Genomic DNA, 21,791 nt, shown 5'->3' on the forward strand with positions numbered 1-21,791 from the left:
TGAGCTGATGCCTTTAGCTCACCCAAGACCCCACCTCTAGGAACTTTACCTGCTCCTGTCCCTGGCTTCTTCAGACATCACTTTCTTTTTTTTTTTTTGAGACAGAGTTTCGCTCTTGTTACCCAGGCTGGAGTGCAATGACGCGATCTCAGCTCACCGCAACCTCCGCCTCCTGGGTTCAGGCAATTCTCCTGCCTCAGTCTCCTGAGTAGCTGGGATTACAGGAACGTGCTACCGTGCCCAGCTAATTTTTTGTATTTTTTTTTTTTTTTTGAGACGGAGTTTCACTCTTGTTACCCAGGCTGGAGTGCAATGGCGCGATCTCGGCTCACTGCAACCTCTGCCTCCTGGGTTCAGGCAATTCTCCTGCCTCAGCCTCCTGAGTAGCTGGGATTACAGGCACACGCCACCATGCCCAGCTAATTTTTTGTATTTTTAGTAGAGACGGGGTTTCACCATGTTGACCAGGATGGTCTCGATCTCTCGACCTCGTGATCCACCCGCCTCGGCCTCCCAAAGTGCTGGGATTACAGGCTTGAGCCACCGCGCCCGGCTATTTTTTGTATTTTTAATAGAGATGGGGTTTCACCATGTTGGCCAGGATGGTCTTGATCTCTTGACCTTGTGATCCACCCGCCTCAGCCTCCCAGTGTGCCGGGATTACAGGCATGAGCCACCAAGCCCGGCCACAGACATCACCTTCTTGATTCAGCAGGATACACTCTAGAGACTCAGGCAGGTCCCTCCTCCTGCCCCTGCAGTCTGTCTAGCCTGGCCCAGGAGGCCTCTACTTAGGTCTCACCAGCCACCCCGGCTCCATGTTCCTGTGCCTAACTATCATTCCTAGGCCTTACCTGGGAGGCCAGACCCATCCTCTCCTTAAGCCACACCCTAACTCATCTCTGCATGTTGGGTGGTGACAGGCAAGGACACCCCCGTTCCGCTTGGCTTCTTGGCTGGCCCTGCCCACCACCTGCTCAGGCTCCAGATCCCAAGGAAGAGGTGGAAAGTGCCTGCCCTCCATTATCAGGCATGCAACATTTATTAGAAGCTGCACAGTCTCTCTTGACTGGGGTTCCACATCTGAGCCACAGGATGCAGAAAATGACTTGAGTGACTCTTGTCAATTCTTCCAAGGATGATATATAACTAGTCCCATTCTAGAAAGAAGTTAACTCATTATACACAGTGGATGGCTTAAGGCATTAGGGCTTCATTCTCTTCCAGACCCCCAGTAGTAAAAGGCCTGTAGAACCTTCAAAGGAATGAGGTTATGTCTGTGGATGCCATCACCAAGCAAAGGGCCTCTGGTCCAAATGCCTGGAAATAGCCCCAGGGGAAAAACCACCAAATGAGCAACACCCTGTCTGCTGCACCTGCTACAGCGTTAGAGCACTGCACCTAAGCCCAGCCATGCCCGCGGCATTCACAGCGCCCACACCACACCCTGCACTGCACCCCTGTACCTCAGGCTTCAAAGCCAGAGCCCTCCTCACACCACTGCTGAGCTCAGGCAAGCGCACAAGGAAAGCTGCAGCTCACTGCTTGGCTCCAGCAGAGGGGTCTGCAGCTCTGTCATTTGAGGCAGGGTTTGCTCTGAAAGCTGCCCTACCCTGGCACCTCCTCTCCACAACCCCCCAGCTCCTCCTGCAGCTCCTGTTGCTCCTTTCCAGGGCTACCCAGTCACACCTCATGCCTCACCCTGCCCCTTGGCCTTTACAGATGGCGGCTGCCATTCAGACAAAGGTCATCACTGAGAATAACTCACAACCTCAGCTCTGTGGAACAGGGTAAGGGGGACTCGGGTTACCCCACAGAGGGTGTTGCAGGCAGGCACCCAAGGGAGTGTCACCTGGCTCTGCAAGCTTAGCCCGCCCTCAGGTGGAAGTAGAGCCCTCATCCTGCCTGGGTTGCTCTTGCCCTCCAAGCCTCTCTGAGGGCCTCTCTACCTTTCTCCAAGCTGGGTAAGCAGCAGGTACTCAATAAACACCGACCTGACCTCATGGGCCCCTCAATAGCCATGACTTGGAAAGGACACTTAATTCACCCAGTGCAGAAGTGCCTGTACTTACATCCCAGAACTCGAACATGTTTTGAGGGTCAATTCCAAACTCCTTCACTTTGGCCTAAATAAAAAACAAAGGGAGAGAAATGAAAGGAAGCATTTGCTAGTGGGATGGGAACAGGAGCTCCGGGAGGCAGGGAGCTGTGCTCTGTGAGCTGAGCTTTGCTTTCCCCAGAGCCAGGGATGGGGCAGGGCTGGAGCAGCCTCTGAGTCAAGGGCGGTGCCCAGAATCTACCCACCCCAAGTTGGACACCAGGTCAGCCCACGACCAGCACACCTGTGACAATGCACCTGCAAAGCCCCCTGCTGAGGGTGGCTGTAACCATGTGTAAGGACCTGGCCCACACAAGTATCCTGCAATAGCTCTCACCTGGGCCTGTCTGGGACACTACAGCATGACTCCTCAGGACATGCGGGAACTGAATCTAGGACTGGGACCCGAGCATGAACAGGGGCCACCTACTAGGCCAGGCAATCACACACAGGCTGGAGAGCCACCCAGCCCCTCCCACGTCTGGGAGGAAGCTTTGAGGATCCATCAAGTATTCTGGTCCCCAGGAGAGACAAAGCCAGCAAGCCCTTATCTACTCCCCACAGAAGAAGCCCTACTGACCAGTCAGTGGGAGGCAGGCAACCACGCTATGGTTAGCTAGCCTTACGGTATCCTGCTGCGGGTGGCAGAGCACTGGAGGCAGAGGTGGGAGTGACAGTGGAGGGAGTGGCAGGGAGTAGACGTGGATGTGGTCCCCAGCTCCAATAAAACACATTGCCCACTGGATGACTGCTGCTGTCATTCCCGAAGCATCCCTCCCTCTGCTCTGCCCTGCTGAGCCTGCAAAACCTCGTGGCCAGGTAGAACTGGGAGGCAGGTGACCCAGGTTCTAATCCTGGCATCACCTACTCATATAACCACTCAGTGGGCTGGGTGCAGTGGCTCACATCTGTAATCCCAACATTCTGGGAGGTCAAGGTGGGCAGATCACTTGAGGTCAGGAATTTGAGGCCATCCTGGCCACCATGACAAAACCCCATCTCTACCAAAAATACAAAAATTAGCTGGACGTAGTGGTGGGTGCCTGCAATCCCAGCTATTCAGGAGACTGACGCATGAAAATTGCTTGAACCCAGGAAGCAGAGGTTGCAGTGAGCCAAGATCACACCACTGCACTCCAGCCTGAGTGACAAATTGAGACTTTGTCCCAAAAAACAGGACACAGTGGGTCACACCTGTAATCCCAGGACTTTAGGAGGCCAAGGCAGGCAGATCACTTGAGGTCAGGAGTTCAAGACCAGCCTGGTCAATGTGGTGAAACCCTATCTCTATTAAAAATACAAAAATTAGCCAGGCATGGTGGTGCACACCTGTAATCCCAGCTACTCAGGAGGCTGAAGCAGGAGAATCACTTGAACCCGGGAGGGGAGGTTGCAGTGACCCGAGATCACACCATTGCACTCCAGCCTGAGTGACAGAGCAAGACTTTGTCTCAAAAGACACACATACACCACACACACACACACACACACACACACACGCACACACACACACACAATCACTAAGTAAGGGGCAAAATGTCAACTCCCTTCATTGAGGCTTTACGTCCTTATGTGAAAAATGGAATGCAACCTCTACCCCTACCCAGCCTGTCCCATTTGGGGAGATGCTGGGCATAGAGGCCTAGGAAGGTCATGTGTATGGAGGGTTCTGAGTATCAGTCAGGCCTGAGATGAAAGAAGGGGTTATCGTGATCCCACTGACTGCAAGCCTCTCTCTTCAAGGCTGCAGAGGTTGAATGGGTGAATGTAGAAAAGGCAAGGACAGCTTGCAGCCCACAGGCAACCAACTTTTCCATACCATCAGCCAAAGATCCCCCAGACCCATGAATCGTGTCTCTGAGAGGCCATGACCTGGACCTGCTGGGCCCTCCCAGGAAGGCAGTACAGGGGATCACGGGGCACTTACTGTGTTGGTAGACAGGGCAACAAAGTGCTTCGCCACTGCAGAAGGCTACGAGAGACAGAGCCAAGTTACCAAACCCAGCCCAGGGGGACCAAGGGTAGTCACTCCCCATCCCTAGAGGAACCAAGGCCCTGTGTGAGACTGAGATTCCCGGTCCTTGGTTCTGAGACTGTTGGAGAAGGCCCACATCAAGGTCAAGAAAGCAGAAGGGTCACAGGCCACCAGCTCATCCCATTTTACAAACATATGGGGGCCAGGGAGGTCACTCCCCTATAAAATAGGTGTGGCCAAGAGTTCCTGCAGCACCTAGGAACCTTAGAGAAAGAAAGGGCCATGAGAGGGCTCTTAGCCAGCCAGAGCAGGTTCTGTCACATCTGCAAGGCTGGGTCTAGCAAAGCCAAGATGAACAATCATCTCAACTAGAAAAGGCAGGCAATGGCAAGGCCACCTTCCACTTCCATCTTCAGGAGAAACAGGGCCAGGCTTGGTCACACAGGGGCCCACCCTGTTCTTCCCAGCCCACAGATCAACCACAAAGGAGGCCTTATAGACCACTCACATCCTTGGCCACCTGGAGAAACCACTCCTTCGCCGTCTCTGCATTTGTGATGGTCTCCTGGGTGGTAAAGGTCTGCAACCAAAGAGAACAGCAGCGGGTGCCTGAGCTCAGGGGTGGGAGCAGCCTTGAGCCAGGGCTCAGTAGCAGAGGCCGAGGCAGTGCCCAGTTGTCACACGGAGCAGTATTTGCAGGCCAGCGACAGTGACACCACATAATCTTCTGGGATTCCAGTTCTTTACAATCAGAGGAGGGGGATTCATAAACACACACCCCCCACCCTAAGGCTGCAGGTCAAACGCCACAGCTTCTCCCTGGAGGGGATGCAGTCAGCCTGAGGCTCTCTTCAGCCCAGGATGGAAGGGATCTGAATTCAGATGGAATTCTTCATATTTCACGTGCATTCATGTGAGTAAAAAGAGCATAAATGACACAAACAAAACCCCTCTATCATCAGGGCATGACTTTGGGATCAGAAAGGAGCAAGCATGGCTGGGCATGGTAGCTCAAGCCTGTAATCCCAGCACTCTGGGATGCCAAAAGCGGGCGGATCACCTGTGGTCAGGAGTTCAAGACCAGCATGGCCAACACGGTGAAACCCCATCAAAACAAAAACAAAAACAAAAAATAGCTAGGCGTGGTGGCAGGCACCTGTAGTCCCAGCTACTCGGGAGGCTGAGGCAGGAGAATCGCTTGAAACCTGGGAGATGGAGATTGGAGTGATCCGACATGGTGTCACTACACTCCGGCCTGGGCAACAGAGCCAGACTCTGTTCCAAAAAATAAAAATAATAAAGAAAGAAAGGAGCAGGCATAAAGGACAGGTTTGTGAGAAAGTGGTGAGCAGTCCCAGGCTGAGGGGAGATCCTACAAGGCGAGTGGGTGTGGTCAGGACACAAAGGGTCAAACTGATGTGTTCAGGCTTTCATCAGTCAACCTTGTTTGCTGCCAGGCACGGAAACAATCTAGGGCAGCTGTACTGACCCAATCCACAAACCATGGTTCACTCGGAACCAGCCAAGAGGGACCAATGGCCAGGGGGATGGCAAGACAGCTATCCCTCTCTACCCCAACACACACAGGGCCAGGGGCTGGGCAGTTTTTGGCACTCATACCTTGGAAGCGATGATGAACAGGGAGGACTCGGGGTTCAGCTGGGCCAGGGTTTTGGCAATGTGAGTTCCATCAATGTTGGAGACATACCAGACGCGGGGACCTCCTGAAGAGTATGGCTTAAGGGCTTCAGTCACCATGAGGGGCCCCTGGTGGGGAGACACAGCATTAGAGAATAAGAATTCAGGGCCTACGAAAAGTGGGGACAGCCAGGTCCCATCCCTGGAGAAAGTAAGGCCCCAAATGGGACCAACAGTGCCCAGACTCCCACCCTACCCTAAGGCAGTTTTCTCCTCACCAGGTCAGAGCCGCCAATGCCAATATTGATGACGTCTGTGATGGTCTTGCCCGTGTACCCTTTCCAGTCACCACTCCGGACACGCTGGCACGGGGGGGAGGGGAAGATGGCATCAGCCCAAACCCCCAGGCGTAAGCCACTGATCAAAAACATCATTACCGCCATGTCCTGGTGCCTCAGACTCAGCTTTCAGTCCGTCGCAGGTGCCTCTATTTTTTTGTTTACAATTTACAATATTTATTTATTTTAGACAGGGTCTCCATTTCCTGGGTTCTAACAATTCTTGTACCTCAGTCTCCTGAGTAGCTGGGACTGCAGACCTGAGCCATTACCACGCCTGGCTAAATTTTTTTGTATTTTTAGTGGAGATGAGGTTTCGCCACGTTGGCCAGGCTGGTCTCGAATTACTGGCCTCAAGTGATCCGGCCACCTCAACCTCCCAAAGTGCTGGGATTATAGGCGTGAGCCCTAGCGCCTCACTATTTATTTATTTTTAAAACTGTGCCTTAGGGGCCAGGAAGGGTGGCTCAAGGCGGAGACAGGAGGATTGCTCGAGGCCAGGAAGTTGAAGTTGTAGCAAGCTAAGATCACAACACTGCACTCTAGCCTAGGTGACAGCAAGACCCTAACTCCAAAACCAAACAAAACGCCCTGCCTTAGCCTCCTTTTTTTTTTTTTTTTTTTTTTTTTTTTGGAGATATAGTCTCACTCTGTCTCCCAGGCTGGAGTGCAATGGCACAATCTCAGCTCACTACAACCTCCACCTCCCAGGTTTAAGAGATTCTCCTGCCTCAGCTTCCCAAGTAGCTGGGATTACAGGTACCCACCACCACGCCTGGCTAATTGTTTGTATTTTTAGTAGAGATGGGGTTTCACCATGTTGGCCAGGCTGGTCGCAAACTCCTGACCTCAGGTGATCTACCACCTAGGCCTCCCAAAGTGCCTGGATTACAGACGTGAGCCACCGTGCCCAGCCTGTTTTATTTTCCTGTAGAGACGGGGTCTCGCTATGTTGCCCAGCCTGGTCTCTTAACTCCTAGCCTCAAGTAATCCTCCCATCTTGACCTCCCACGGTGTTGGGATTACAGGCGTGAGCTACCATGCACACTTACCACCAACTAGACTGTTTCCTGGTTACAGCAGTGAGGAGACATCCCTACCTCACAGTGACACTGTCAGAATTTGCAAAACCAGGGATAACTTGGCAGAAACTAGTATGCCAGAGACCAAGAGATGTAAAATGCTGAAACTGTGACTGGGCTCTGCCAGGGAAAGGAGTATCAGACCCACACTCAGTCTCCAATCAGACACCAGTGATCCTTGCTTCCTGGAGCTCATGCCTCTGCAAAGCTCCCACTTGTGCTGGGGGGGATGGCCTATGCACAAATCAGGATACTGTGAAAGGGGTGAAATGTGACTTCAGAAGTGAGTTCAGAGAACCTGCAGTTTCTGCTTTGCTCTCTTGGATGACTCGCTTTTGGAGAAGCCATCTATCATGCTGTAAAGACCCTAAGAGTTCTATAAAGCCCACACCGCAGGAAACTGAGGCCTTCATCCGACAGTCACAGCCAACTCGCTTTCTGTGTATGGGACACCCTAGAGGGGAGTCCTTCAAACCCATCAAACCTTCTGATAACTGGGGCACTGGCCAACATCTTGACTACAGCCTCATGAGAGATCCCCAAACCAAGACCAACCAGGTAAGCCACTCCCAAACTTCTAACCCACAGACACTGTGGGAAGTAACAAAAGTTTACTGCTAGACTGGGCACAGTGGCTCATGCCTGTAATCTCAGAACTTTAGAGGGAGCGACGAGGGTGATCACAAGGTCAGGAGTTCAAGATCAGCCTGACATGGTGAAACTCTGTCTCTACTGAAAAAAAAAAAAAATTAGCTGGGCGTGGTGGTATGCACCTGTAATCCCAGCTACTTGGGAGGCTGAGGCAGAATTGCTTGAACCCAGGAAGCAGAGGTTGCAGTGAGCCAAGATCATACCACTGTACTCCAGCCTGGGCAAAAGAGCGAGACTCGATCTCAAAAAAAAAAAAAGTGTTTACGGCTGTTTGAAGCCAAGTTCTGGTGTCATTTGTTATACAATGATAGGTAACTGATACAGATTTTGGTACCAGAACTACAGTGTGGGCATAATGAAAACCTAAATATGCAGGCCAGGTACAGTGGCTTATGCCTATAATCCTAGCAGGATCACTGGAACCCAGGAGTTTGAAACCAGCCTAGGTAACAAAGCAAGACCTTGTCTCTACAAAAAATAAATTAGCCAGGCATGGTGAGGTGACATTTGCTTGTAGTCCCAGCAATTCAGAAGGTTGAGGTGGGGGATTTCTTGAGCCCAGGAGTTCAAGGCTGCAGTGAGTGGGTGATTTTACCACTACACTCCAGCCTGGGCGACAGAGCAAGATCTTGTCTCAAATAAAAAACAAAAGAAAAAGAAGAAAAAGAAAACAAGTTAACCCATACATACTAGTCATCCTATGCCCACCTCACCATTGTATGTTGGGTGTGTGAGGGGTAAATAACTTGTCTTTTTAAATTTGCATGTCTTCAGATTGAAAGGAACTGTACTTGAGTTGTACTGAAGGAAATGTAGATACCACTACACCTGTACTCAACAAGACGATGTTTTAGACTTCTGATACTGTAACAGGATAGGATACGGACTTAGGAGGAAGTGAGTGAGGTATTTGATGTGGAAGAAACGCAATCACTAGGAGCCAGAAGCAAGACTACGGTAGCCACCCACCTTCTACTAAGATGGTTATCGGTGGTCCTTGCCTCCTGGCATTAACACACTGGTGCAGTCCCTTCCCATGATGACCAGAGCTGAGCTGTACAACCAACAGGGTATTACAGAAATGAAAGAGCGTAGCCAGGCACAGTGGCTCACCCTGTAGTCTCAGCATTTTGTGAGGCCGAGGCAGGTAGGTCACTTGAGAAAAGGAGTTCGAGACCAGCCTGGTCAACATGGTGAAACGCCATCTCTACTAAAAAAATACAAAAAATAGGCAGCACGGTGGCAGGCACCTGTAGTCCCAGCTACTCGGGGGATTGAGACAGGAGAATCGCTTAAGCCTAGGATGTAGAGGCTGCAGTTAGCCAAGATTGCACCATGGTACTCAGCCTGGGCAACAAGAGCAAAACTCCGTCACATAAAAAAAAAAAAAAAAAAAAAAAGAAAAAGAAAAGAAAAGAAAGCATGTGAATCTTGACATTAGGTCACAAAAGACCTCCAGGCATCTCCCTTGTGCTCTACTGGATGACTCACTCTGGGAGAAATAAGCTGTCTTGTCATGAGGACACTCCAACTGTCTTTGCCTACCAAAGCTACAACTGCTAGTGAGTCATCTCCAAAGCAGACCCTCCAGCCCCCATTAAGCCTTCAACTGACCACATCCTCAGCCAACATCTTGACTGCAACCTTAGCTCTGACCCACTATCACCAAACGCAGCCGCTGCAAATTCCCAACCTAAAGAGATGGTGATTATTGTTTCTAGTTGCTAAATTCTGGAATAATTTCCCACACATCAATAGAAAATTAGTATACACAAACAAGATCCAGCAACATTATTTTCTTTTTATTATTTATTTATTTTTGAAATGGAATCTTGCTCTGTCACCCAAGCTGGAGTGCAGCTTACTGCAACCTCCGCCTTCCAGGTTCAAGCAATTCTCCTGCTTCAGCCTCCCAAGTAACTGGGACTACTGGTGTGCTCCACAATGCCCCGCTATAAATTATTATTATTATTTTTTGAGACGGAGCCTCTCTCTGTCACACAGGCTGGAGTACAGTGGTGCCATCTTGGCTCAATGTAACCTCCACCTCCTGGGTTCCCTCTGTCTCCCAAGTAGCTGGAATTAATTCAAGGCCAGGCTGGTCTCGAACTCCTGTTCTCCAAATAGCCGCCACCAAGCCCAGCTAATTTTTTTTGTAGTTTTAGTAGAGATTGGATTTCACCATGTTGGCCAGGCTGGTCTTGAACTCCTGACCTCAAATGATCTGCCTGCCTCAGCCTCCCAAAGTGCTGGGATTACATGTGTGACCCACTTCGCCTGACGTTTAAATTTTTTTTAAAGGCAGGGTCTTGTTATGTTTCACAGGCTGATCTTATACTCCTGGCTTTAAGCAACCCTCTTGCCTGAGACTCCCAAAGTGCTGGGATTACAGATGTGAGCAACTGTGCCTAGCCCTACTTTTTCTTTAAATAAACTGCCATGGGAAAATTTCCATTGATACAGAAAAAAATAAATAAGTTGCTCAATCCTCCCTCACAGGTATATGACAAAAGAGGTTAGAAAAAGCAAGTCCCAGCTGGGCATGGTGGCTTACGCCTATAAAGCCCAGCACTAGGGGAGGCCAAGGCAGACGGATCACCGGAGGTCAGGAGTTAGAGACCAGCCTGGCCAACATGGCAAAACCCCATCACTACTAAAAACACAAAAATTAGCTGAGCATGGTGACATGCGCCTGCAATCCCAGCTACCTGGGAGGCTGAGGTAGGAGAATCGCTTGAACCCGGGAGGCAGAGATTGCAGTCAGCTGAGAACTCGTTATTGTACTCCAGCCAGGGCAACAGAGCGGCAGGGTGGGGGCGGGGGCGGAGGGGAAGCAAGTCTCCTTCCCCGCTGTCAGAAGTTTGTTATAATGAAGCATCCCAGAGGGAAAAGGTCTATCTTTAATACAATTACACCCAGCCGTCATTTGACCCAATCAGGCTTTACCATACCCACCAATTCTGCAACTTCCTTTTTCAAATTCCCAGTCCATCCTGAACACCCTGGCAGGCCAATCCAACTATAGCTTCCTAATTCCTAACGGTGCCCAGGATGACAGTGTATGAATATATGCTGAGTCTACTTAGTAAGTCCCCTGATAAATGGGTACAGATTGGGTTTAGGTTTTGCTACTACAATCCAGGTCACAGTGAACATCTTCACCAAATCTTGGAAAACTTTGGGGAGCACAGCCACGTGGAATGTTCCTCACCAGGGAATTGCTGCTGTTCAACAAGTTTCTTTGAACTATAAATACCCCATCAGCCTGAGTCAGGTACTCTAGTGGCCAGTTTTAAGGGAAAGCTTCCCTGGAAACAGCACCCCACACAGTGCAGTGCCACCCTCACCATGTGGCATGGCTGAGCACACCCAGAGCAATTACATAGCACTAGGCTTTTGATGCACATCAGCTCTGCCACTCACAGCAGATGGCTGGAAAGGCCCTGCCACACACCCAAAATCCATCACATGGACTGATCACCCTAAGCAGCATTCTGGAAATCCAGACTCCCATCAGGACCCCACAACTTCCTTGCCCTAGGAAGACCCACCAACATGGCTGCCAAGACTTTAGGACTGATGCTAAGATCTCTCCTAGATTCTGGCATCTTATCAGGTCCTTTTTTTTAAGACAGCATCTCACTCTATCACCCAGTATGAAGGAGAGTAGCGCAGTCTAGGCTCATTGCAGCTTCAACCACCTGGGCTCAAGTAATTCTACTTCAGCCTCCCAGGTAGCTGAGACTACAGACATACACCACCATGCCTGGCTAATTTATTTATTTTTTGCAGAGATAGTTTTTTGTTTTTGTTTTTTTGAGACGGGGTCTCACTCTACTGCCCAGGCTAGAGTGCAGTAGCACGATCTTGACTCACTGCAACCTCTGTCTCCTGGGTTTAAGCAATTCTCCTGTCTCAGCCTCCCCAGTAGCTGATACTACAGGTGCTCGCCACTATGCCTGGCTAATTTTTTTGTATTTTTAGTAGAGACAGAATTTCACCATGTTGGTCAGGCTGGTCTCGAACTTCTGACCTCAAATAATCCGCCTGTCTTGGCCTCCCAGAGTGCTGGGATTACAGGCGTAAGCCACCAGGCCTGGCACCTTTTCAGGTCACAAAGTAGCTCTTGGCCAAGGTAACCAGACTTTGACCAGACACATGTGGTAGCCACTTAGGACAAGCAGCAAATGATCACAGCTGACAAGAGCTCAGATGATCACCCTCAGAGCATGCACAGTCCAGACACACCGGCATCACCCTCGCTCTCTATGCTTGAGGACGTCTGCCAACTCACCCCTGCAGAATCACCCCTACGATAGACACTGAGGCAAAGTGCTTGATATGGGGAAACTTAGCTGATCTCTGAGGCAACCCCTACCACCCTACACAAGGAAAAAGAGGCATGTTACATGCACTGTCACTGACACAGGGACACTGCTTACACAGTTCCAGGTGTAAATAAGCTGCAGAGGAGCAGGGAAAAAACAACCTGTGTGCATGTGCAAGTGCGTGCATGCTTCAAAGAAATGACAGATGTGTACATGCACAGGAACTTTCTGGAAGATTTCACAGAAAATCTGTTGCCCATGCTGGAGTGCAGTGGTGTCACCACGGCTCACTGCAGTCTCAAACTTTCCAGGCTCAAGCTATCCTCCCACAAACAGCTGAATAGCTAGGACTAGAGGGGTTAGCTGGGAACAGGGATGAGAATTTTTTTTTTTTTTTTTTTTTTTTTTTTTTTTTTGAGACGGAGTTTCGCTCTTATTACCCAGGCTGGAGTGCAATGGCACGATCTCGGCTCACCGCAACCTCCGCCTCCTGGGTTCAGGCAATTCTCCTGCCTCAGCCTCCTGAGTAGCTGGGATTATAGGCACGCGCCACCATGCCCAGCTAATTTTTTGTATTTTTAGTAGAGACGGGGTTTCACCATGTTGACCAGGTTGGTCTCGATCTCTCGACCTTGTGATCCACCCGCCTCGGCCTCCCAAAGTGCTGGGATTACAGGCTTGAGCCACCGCGCCCGGCCTTTTTTTTTTTTTTTTTTTTTTAACAGAGTCTCGGCTTACTGCAACCTCTGCCTCCCGGGTTCAAGTGATTCTTCTGTCTTAGCCTCCTGAGTAGCTGTGATTACAGGCACGTGTCACCACACCTGGTTAATTTTTGTATTTTTAGTAGAAATGGGGTTTCACCATGATGGCCAGGCTGGTCTTGAACTCCTGACCTGAAGTGATCCACCTACCTTGGCCTTCCAAAGTTCTGGGATTACAGGCGTTAGCCAGTATGCCCAGCCAGGGTTGAGGAAATTTTACAATGTTTTATTTGTTTCTAGACTAGGCGATAAGGATGTATGACAAAAAAGGTTAGAAAAAGCTCCCTCTGGCAAGGTGCGCTGGCTCACAGCTGTAATTCTAGCACTGTGGGAGGCCTCAGCTGAGACCCATCAGTGGTCATACAGGCAACCCCTCCCTTAAGCTGCAGTAAGAGCCTGAATCCTGCTTCTAAGAGGGAAAGCGCTGCCCCTCAGGGCTCCCAGATTCTCAAGTACTCACACATATGGCCAAGGGCGAGTCCAGCCCAGCAGCCACTTACCTGGCAGAAAGACTTCATCTTGTCCAGAACCTTGTTGACCTCTGGCATCACGTCTTTGCCATCTACCAGGATGGGTGTGTTTGACCGGTTCCGCAGGGCCACGTGCAGCACGGCTCGACCCTGGGGATGGGGGTCAGGGTGTGAAGACTGTCCCCCAGGGCAGACATACTCCCAGCTTGGATGATAGCTCGGCCCTTATCCACTAGACAGGCAGGACCTGAGGTCTCTGTTAGCCCCGTGATCTTGTTCCAAGAACCCACTGTATGATTACAGAGGTAGGAGCTCCCCAAGGACTTATGTGATGCAGACAGGAGGAGGTTGGGCAGGGGACCCAAATATGCCTAGGACAGGCCCCAAGGGCCCGCCATAGGTGCTCAGGGCATGAAGAGTGAGAGAAAAGAGGAATAGTGAGCAAAGGCAGATAATGGTGACAACACGTGTCAGAAACAAGCAATAAATGCTTTCAGAGGCCGGGTGCAAAGGTTCATACCTGTAATCCCAGAACTGTGGGAAGCCAAGGTAAGTGGATCACCTTGAGGTCAGGAGTTTGAGACCAGCCTGGCCAACATGGTGAAACCTTGTCTCTACTAAAAATAGAAAAATTAGCCAGGTGGCATGGCACACACCTATAGTTCCAGACACTCAGGAAGCTAAGGCAGGAGAATGGCTTGAACCCGGCAGACAGAGGTTGCAGTGAGCCGAGATTGCACCACTGTACTCCAGCCTGGGCGACAGAGTGAGACTTCATCTCAAAATAAATAAATAAATAAGTAAATGCTTTCAGAGGATGAGCGCTCATGAAGCCTCAAGTAACCTAATCCTCCCAGAATGTGTCCATGGTGTTTGCTGGCACCTTTTGGGCAGTGTGCTCAGCTCCTTGGATTTGCAACAAGGCATGCAACTCAAGCTTCCCTCACCAAGCATCCCAGTAACTACCAACTGCCAGGAACTGAACCAGACTTGAAGTTTGTGACTGGTGCCAGGTGGCTGGCATGGCCGCGTGAGTGAAACAGCCTAAAGAGTCCTTGAGGGAAGGTCTAAAGACCCCAGGTGGGCAGGCAAAGGATCATCTCAGGATTTCAACCCAGTGAGAGGCTTGCTAAGGTGGAGGGCTTCATGCCACCCCACCCTCACCCTGCCGACTCCACTTCTGCCCCACTTTTCACAGGCGAATGCACCCCTCCAGAAAGCCTTCCTTGACTGGATCCTCTCTCTGCAATGCAAGACGGGTTGAATGTGAATCTCCACTCTGCCTCTTACAGCAATGACATCTTAGATAAGTGATGTGACCTCTGAATCTCTGATTCCTCACATGTAAGAAGAGGATAATGACACAATGAGGACAGAGTCTGGGTGCTCACTGTCTATTATACCTCCAGGCTTAGCTCCCATACTGAGTCAGGAACAGGGGCCCCCAGGCCTGGCCTCACCACTGCTTCCTATTGACTCCTACTGCTTGAGTAAGCAGAAGTCTTTAGTGACCTAAGATTCTACTTGTCGCTACTAAAACTTGCAGAGGATATATTAGAGTTCACTTCTCCAAGAAAACATCTGAGCAAGGCCTGGCGTGGTGGCTCACACCTGTAATCCAAGCACTTTGGAGGCCGAGGCGGGCGGATCACCTGAGGTCGGGAGTTCAAGACCAGCCTGACCAACATGGTGAAACCCTGTCTTTATAAAAGAAGACAGAAAGGAGAGAGAGAGAGAGAAAGAGAGAAAGAAAGAAAGAAAGAGAGAGAGAATGTCTGAGCAAGCCTTGAGAAACACTCCCTCTGGGTCTGAGATGTGCTCCTCCCGGGCAGACCTGGGAACCATTCCAAGAGGCTCACCAAACCTAGACAGCCAATCTTGTGGAAGACAAACCCCAAAGCCCTGCTACAGTAGGAGGAAAAAGCCCTTCAGGCCCCTTATTAAGCAAAAGCATTGCCCAAGAGAAGGGGTGAAGACACAGGGTGATGCAGCTAACAGTCGGAAAAACCCCAAAGGGAAGGAAGAGGCCCAGAGGGTATGTGGAGCCTGCTCACCTCGGTGTAGTTGATCTTCTCACCATTGAACATCCGCTCCCGGGCAGCCTCCACGCCCCTGGACTTGGCCTAGGAAGAGGCAATACTGAAGCCTGGTCCCACCCACACTGGCCACTTCAAGTGTCAGCCTCTGAGCACAAGGCTTGGTGCTGTCCCCAATGAGACAGACAGCTCGCTGCTGCCTAGTTCCCTCTCTCACTGTCTGGGAAGGGTCTGCTCAGACATCAGACATTGGGGTCCCTGGGACCAACTTAAGCCAGGGACAGGTGCCTCACCAGCACAGAGGCGATCACCGAGGTCCAGTGAGAGGAAATACTCAAGACACTCAAGGTCCCAGGGGCTCCCAGGAGCCCAGCTCGCCAACCATTCTGTGGGTTACCAGTTAAACCTCCCCAAGCAGAACATTACCAGGTCCACCAGCATCCGCATCACTTCCTCCGTCACCAGGTTCTTGGAGTAATCCACCAGGATATGCCCATGGTTGGTGTTGAGGGTCAAGCTGCAGAAAGATGCAGATGCTACTGACCACACCCTGGTCTCCCTAGTGGGGAGCTGCGCCCTGAGCAGGAGCTGCTCCCAGAAGAAACATCTTCCCTGAGACACGCCCCACAAGGGCCACGGCCACCCAACACAATAGTGGTGTCTGTCACCTGCCAGCCCACTGGGCTTATCTACAACAGCAGGACAGAGAAAGAAGCCATCCTCACACAGGCAGACCGTAGGTGAGGAGACCGGCCTGAAGGGAGCGATCACCCTCTCCCAGGGCTTCCACTCTCTGCCTCAAGTTACTCAAGCACCCATCCAAATGACAGGGTTGGCCATCGGGACGTCTAGTCCGGAGTCACAGTCGTTCCCGCCCCTCTCCACCAGCATCAGAGATCAGAGCTCGCTCGGCCCCACCCCGCCCATGATTTCCTCCAACGCTCCTTCGCACTTCCCGGTCGTGCACAGGTCTCTTCTGCAGGAATCACGCCCAACGTGTCCACCCTTCCACACGGCTCCCTCAAATCCCCCCACCCACACCCCGGCTGGCCGCCCTGCAGAAGGTCCTAAGCCCATGTAGCCAGGAGCGGATGGAAGGGGACAGCCCTTTCCCGCTTGCTGCGTCAGCCAGGGCCTCTCCTCACAAATGCGAAAGCAGCTCCTACTCTAAAGGCCGGGGCTGCACGGGGTGGAGGAGGGGAGGGAGATGTCCCCATGGAGGGGCCCGTTTTCCCTCATGACGAAGCAGCCCCGACGCCGAGACCCCCGGCAAGGCCGCAAACCCCCAGGAACGCGCTCCAAGGAGACGCCAAGGACGAAGTGCGGTTTCGGCCTAGGTCCCCATCCGCGGCCTGGAGGTGGGAGGTGGGAGGCGGGGGTCCCCGGGCACCGCTGCTCCCGCCACCAAGCCCCAGTCCCGCGTGCCGGGCTCCGGGCGCCGCGCGTGGCAGCCCCCGCCTCCCGCCCGCCCGCACCTGAAATGGTTGAAGCGCTCCTTGTCGGCATCGAAGAGGCGGCGCAGATTGAGCTCGGAGCCGCGCTCTCGGTACCATTGCTGCAGTTTCTGGAACTGGGGGTCCCGGGTGAGAGCGGCCATAGTGGAACTAGAAGGTACGCGGGCTGAGACTCGCGACGAGGAGGAAGGAGCGGAGGCGACGCTCAGCTAGCGGGGAGCGGGGTAAGCACAGCAGCCTTTATGGCGCAGGCGCAGGGCCCGGCCCCGGCCCCGCCCCCGAGCCCCGGCCCCGCCCCTCCGCGCCGCCCGGACACCCCGGCTGAGTGCCCGCTGGGCGACCTTGCCCGCGGCCGCTGATCTGGGGTCTCTCGCTACCCCTTGAGCCGCTGCTTTGCTGGCCTCTGCCCGGTAGTGGCTGTGGGGAGGGGTGGGCAGAGCCCGAGGATCATTGGAGCCCAGGAGTTGGAGGCTGCAGAGAGCTATCATTGTGCCACTGCACTGGTCGACTTCATTCATTCACTCATTCATTCATTCGACAAAACTCTATAGATCGAACACCTTCCACGTTACAGGATGTATTTCAGGAGCCGTGGATACATAAATGCCAAATAAGCAAGTACAACAGATGATGTGTCAGTTGCTGGTAAGGGCAATTGAGGAAAAACAAGATGAAAAGGGTGCTGAGAATCAGGGTTGCAATTAAGAAAAAGATACTTAAAAGACAGGTGTGCCTGTAATCTCAGCTACTCGGGAGGCTGAGACAGAAGAACCACTTGAACCCGGGAGGTGAAGATTGCAGTGACTGCAGCCTGGGCAACGAAGCGAGACTGTCTAAAAAAATAAAAAATAAAAAAATAAAAAAATAAAAAAAAAGATAAGGCCAGAGAGCAAAAGGAAGGCAACATGATCACATAAGACCTTGTGAGTCATTAAAAGAACTCAGGAGCTAGGTGCTCTTGCCTATAATCCCAGCACTTTGGGAGGCTGAGATAGCTTGATGCCAGGAATTCAGGTGCAGCCTGCACAACATAGCAAAACGCTGCTTCTAAAATACTATTAATAAATTACCGGGGTGTGTGGTGGTGCACACCTGCAGAGTTCCAGCTACTCAGAAGGCCAAGGCAGGAAGATCACTTGAGCCCAGGAGTTTGAGGCTGTGGTGATGACCACCACTGTACTCCAGCTTGGGTGACACAGCAAGAACTTGTCTAAAAAAGAAAGAAAAAAGATACAGAGAGGCTGACAACAAAAGAAATGAGTGGTCACTGAGTGGTCACAGGACTTTCCAGGGAAGAGCCCTGTCCACATGACCCTTCTCTAAGAACTGTCAAGTCTTTTCTTTTTTTTTTTTTTGAGACAGAGTTTCGCTCTTGTTACCCAGGCTGGAGTGCAATAGCGCAATCTCGGCTCACCGCAACCTCCACCTCCTGGGTTCAGGCAATTCTCCTGCCTCAGCCTCCCGAGTAGCTGGGATTACAGGCACGTGCCACCATGCCCAGCAAATTTTTTGTATTTTTAGTAGAGACGGGGTTTCACTATGTTGACCGGGATGGTCTCGATCTCTTGACCTCGTGATCCACCCACCTCGGCCTCCCAAAGTGCTGGGATTACAGGCTTGAGCCACCACGCCCGGCCAAGAACTGTCAAGTCTTAAGATTTCACTGAGTGTCCACAACCACCACAACCCTGGTAGTGCTGAACAGTATCTGTTCTATTGGGGTTCTGAGAAACACTCCACTCAGGGCCTTCCAAGCCAGTTATTTATCTGCACAGAAGAGGATTCCCACCCTAAATCCGGTGTTTCAGAACAGAACCTCGACCAGTAAGAAGGTGAGTCTCAGCAGCCACTGCCCCATTATCACTTACCCTGTGATCCCCACGATGACTCTAGCCCAATAGTAACCACTGAATCCCCTTTTTCTTTCTTTCTTTTTTTTTTTTTTTTTTTGAGACAGGGTCTCACTCTGTCATACCCAGGCTGGAGTGCAATGACACGATCTTAACTTACTACAGCTTCTGCCTCCCAGGCTCAAGCGATCTTCTCACATCAGCCTCCTGAGTAGCCAGGACTACAGGTAGACACCACCACGCCCAGCTAATTTTTTTCCTATAGAGACAAGCTTTGTTATTTTTTGTACAGAAGAGGTTTCATCATGTTGCCCAGGCTGGTCTCGAACCCTTGGTCACAAGTAATCTCCCTGCCTCAGCTTCCCAAAGTCTTGGGATTACAGGCATGAAGCACCACACCTGGCCACTGACTGCCTTTTTCTCGTAGGTTATTTTGGTGACCATATGGATGACTGTTGTTGCCTAAAACCATCCTCTCCTACCCTTGTGTTTCTTCCCGTGCCTGCATCCATCAAAGTGGAGTAAATAACTTAGGCCAGCTAAACAGGGTCCTTTCCCAGGACCCTGTAGCCAGCAGCAGAAAGTCTCTGCTTTGTATGGTGTTAAGCTGTCTGCCAGAAAGGACAGACCTGAGCTTTAGTCCCTGGTCTTGCGGAAAATAATGAAGAGAATGACCCCTAGAGAGATGCCAGAGTGAACCTCACAGTGCCTAGGTTCCCGGGTCCAGGCCACCTCTGCCTGCAGCTAGAATATCAACAATTCCCTTTAGTCTCTGTTTGGAGTTGTCATTCACAACTCCAAGTCTTTCCAAAGACATTATGGGTGTTCACCTGTCCACTAGCACAGTCTTGTACAGTGTCCTCTCCCAGCCACCCAGAACCCACAGAAGCAGCTTTGGGTACTGGAGAAGAGGCAGGAGGTGAGGCCTCTGATGACTGCCATTTCCAAGGTTTCCACTGCCTTTTAACCTTCCATAATGTACACCTCTCGCAATTTGGCCTCTGTGATTCCCAGAAGCTTCAACTATTCCAGATTTTCCCCATACTTTTAAGTTTCACATTTACTTTGAAACTCCAAAGTTAATATGGATTTTCTTTTCTTTTCTTTCTTTCTTTTTCTTTTTTTTTTTTTTTTGAGACGGAGTTTCGCTCTTGTTACCCAGGCTGGAGTGCAATGGCGCGATCTCGGCTCACCGCAACCTCCGCCTCCTGGGTTCAGGCAATTCTCCTGCCTCAGCCTCCTGAGTAGCTGGGATTATAGGCACTCGCCACCATGCCCAGCTAATTTTTTGTATTTTTAGTAGAGACGGGGTTTCACCATGTTGACCAGGTTGGTCTCGATCTCTCGACCTTGTGATCCACCCGCCTCGGCCTCCCAAAGTGCTGGGATTACAAGCTTGAGCCACCGCGCCCGGCCTCTTTCTTTTTTTTTATACAGAGTCTCGCTCTTGTTGCCCAGGCTAGAGTGCAATGGGGGATCTAGGCTCACTGCAACCTCCACCTCCCAGGTTCAAGCAATTCTCCTGCCTTAGCCTCCTGAGTAGCTGGGATTACAGGTGCCCACCACCTCGCCCAGCTAATTTTTGTATTTTTTTTTTTAATGGAGTCTCACTCTGTTGCCAGGCTGGACTGCATTGGTGCCATCTCAGCTCACTGCAACCTCCAACTCCCTGGCTCAAGCAATTCTCCTGCCTCAGCCTCCGGAGTAGCTGAGATTACAGGCTGGTGCCACTACGCCCAGCTAATTTTTGTATTTTTAGTAGAGACAGGATATCACCATGTTGGCCAGGATGGTCCTGATCTTCTGACCTCGTGATTCACCCACCTTGGCCTCCCAAAGTGCTGGTATTACGGGCATGAGCCACCACGCTCAGCCTAGTTTTTGTATTTTTAGTAGAGACAGGCTTCATTGTGTTGGCCAGGCTGGTCTTGAACTCCTGACCTCAGGTGATCCACCCACCTTGGCCTCCCAAAGTGCTAGGATTTCAGGGGTGGGTCACTGTGCCTGGCCTGGATTTTCTACAGTAGCAGGAAACAGGTTCCTTTCTGGTGGGCTTTAAGTCACAGTGGTTATGGCAAGAAAACACAGAAAAGTATTAAGAAAGGTCATTACTGCCGGGCACGGTGGCTCAAGCCTGTAATCCCAGCACTTTGGGAGGCCGAGGCGGGTGGATCACGAGGTCGAGAGATCGAGACCATCCTGGTCAACATGGTGAAACCCCGTCTCTACTAAAAATACAAAAAATTAGCTGGGCATGGTGGTGCATGCCTGTAATCCCAGCTACTCAGGAGGCTGAGGCAGGAGAATTGCCTGAACCCAGGAGGCGGAGGTTGCGGTGAGCCGAGATTGCGCCATTGCACTCCAGCCTGGGTAACAAGAGCGAAACTCCGTCTCCAAAAAAAAAAAAAAAAAAAAAAAGAAAGGTCATTACTAATCCAAAGCCATTCATCATCATAATATAATACAACTAACATGGCCACTACTCCAGCCAAGTTTACTATGTGCAGAGCTCCATGCTAAATCCTCTCCATGTATCCCTCATGGCAGTCCTATGAGGGATACCCAATTAACAGAGAAATGTGAAACAGGGCCGGGAACAGTGGCTCACGCTTGTAATCCCAACACTTTGGGAGATGGATCACTTGAGACCAGGAGTTTGAGACTGGCCTGGCCACCATGGCAAAACCCTGTCTCTAGTAAAATTACGAAGATTAGCTGGGCATGGTGACAGACACCTGTAATCTCAGCTACTCAAGAGGCTGAGGCAGGACAATCGCTTGAACCCAGGAGGCAGAGGCTGCAGTGAGTCAAGATTGCAGCACTGCACTCCAGCCTGGGTGACAGAGGGAGACTCTGTCTCAAAAAAACAAAAAAGAAAGAAATGTGAAACAAGGGCACTCTGCTCTTAACTAGGGAATCAACCCAGGCTGCCTGATTTTTTCCTGAGCCCTGTGCTTAACTGCAGCCCTCTTCAATCCCAGGAAAAAGGTGGAGGGAAAGTAGAAGAGGAGGCAATGCTTTTCTCTGCTCCTCATCACCCCAGTTCTGTCTTATTAGTTGAAACAGCGTCTTGCTCTGTCACCCAGACTGGAGTGCCAGAGCATGACCAC

General features: G+C 51.1%; 1 protein-coding gene across 1 annotated transcript in view; it reads right to left on the bottom strand.

The window, feature by feature from the left end:
- Positions 1–17,077, bottom strand: part of GPI (glucose-6-phosphate isomerase) — a 49,651-nt gene extending 32,574 nt beyond the window's left edge. The window contains exons 1-9 of the mRNA XM_010347875.3: positions 16,853–17,077; positions 15,804–15,894; positions 15,396–15,464; positions 13,372–13,491; positions 5,990–6,073; positions 5,694–5,840; positions 4,582–4,653; positions 4,026–4,070; positions 2,073–2,126 (exon numbers count right to left, since the gene is read on the bottom strand). Of these exons, the coding sequence (XP_010346177.1) occupies positions 2,073–2,126; positions 4,026–4,070; positions 4,582–4,653; positions 5,694–5,840; positions 5,990–6,073; positions 13,372–13,491; positions 15,396–15,464; positions 15,804–15,894; positions 16,853–16,974 (804 nt within the window). The 5' untranslated portion in view covers positions 16,975–17,077. The remainder of the gene's footprint in view (positions 1–2,072; positions 2,127–4,025; positions 4,071–4,581; positions 4,654–5,693; positions 5,841–5,989; positions 6,074–13,371; positions 13,492–15,395; positions 15,465–15,803; positions 15,895–16,852) is intronic.
- Positions 17,078–21,791: the final 4,714 nt, after the last annotated feature.

The sequence above is a fragment of the Saimiri boliviensis genome, chromosome 14 (genome assembly GCF_048565385.1).
Source record: "Saimiri boliviensis isolate mSaiBol1 chromosome 14, mSaiBol1.pri, whole genome shotgun sequence".
Taxonomy (NCBI): Eukaryota; Metazoa; Chordata; class Mammalia; order Primates; family Cebidae; genus Saimiri; species Saimiri boliviensis.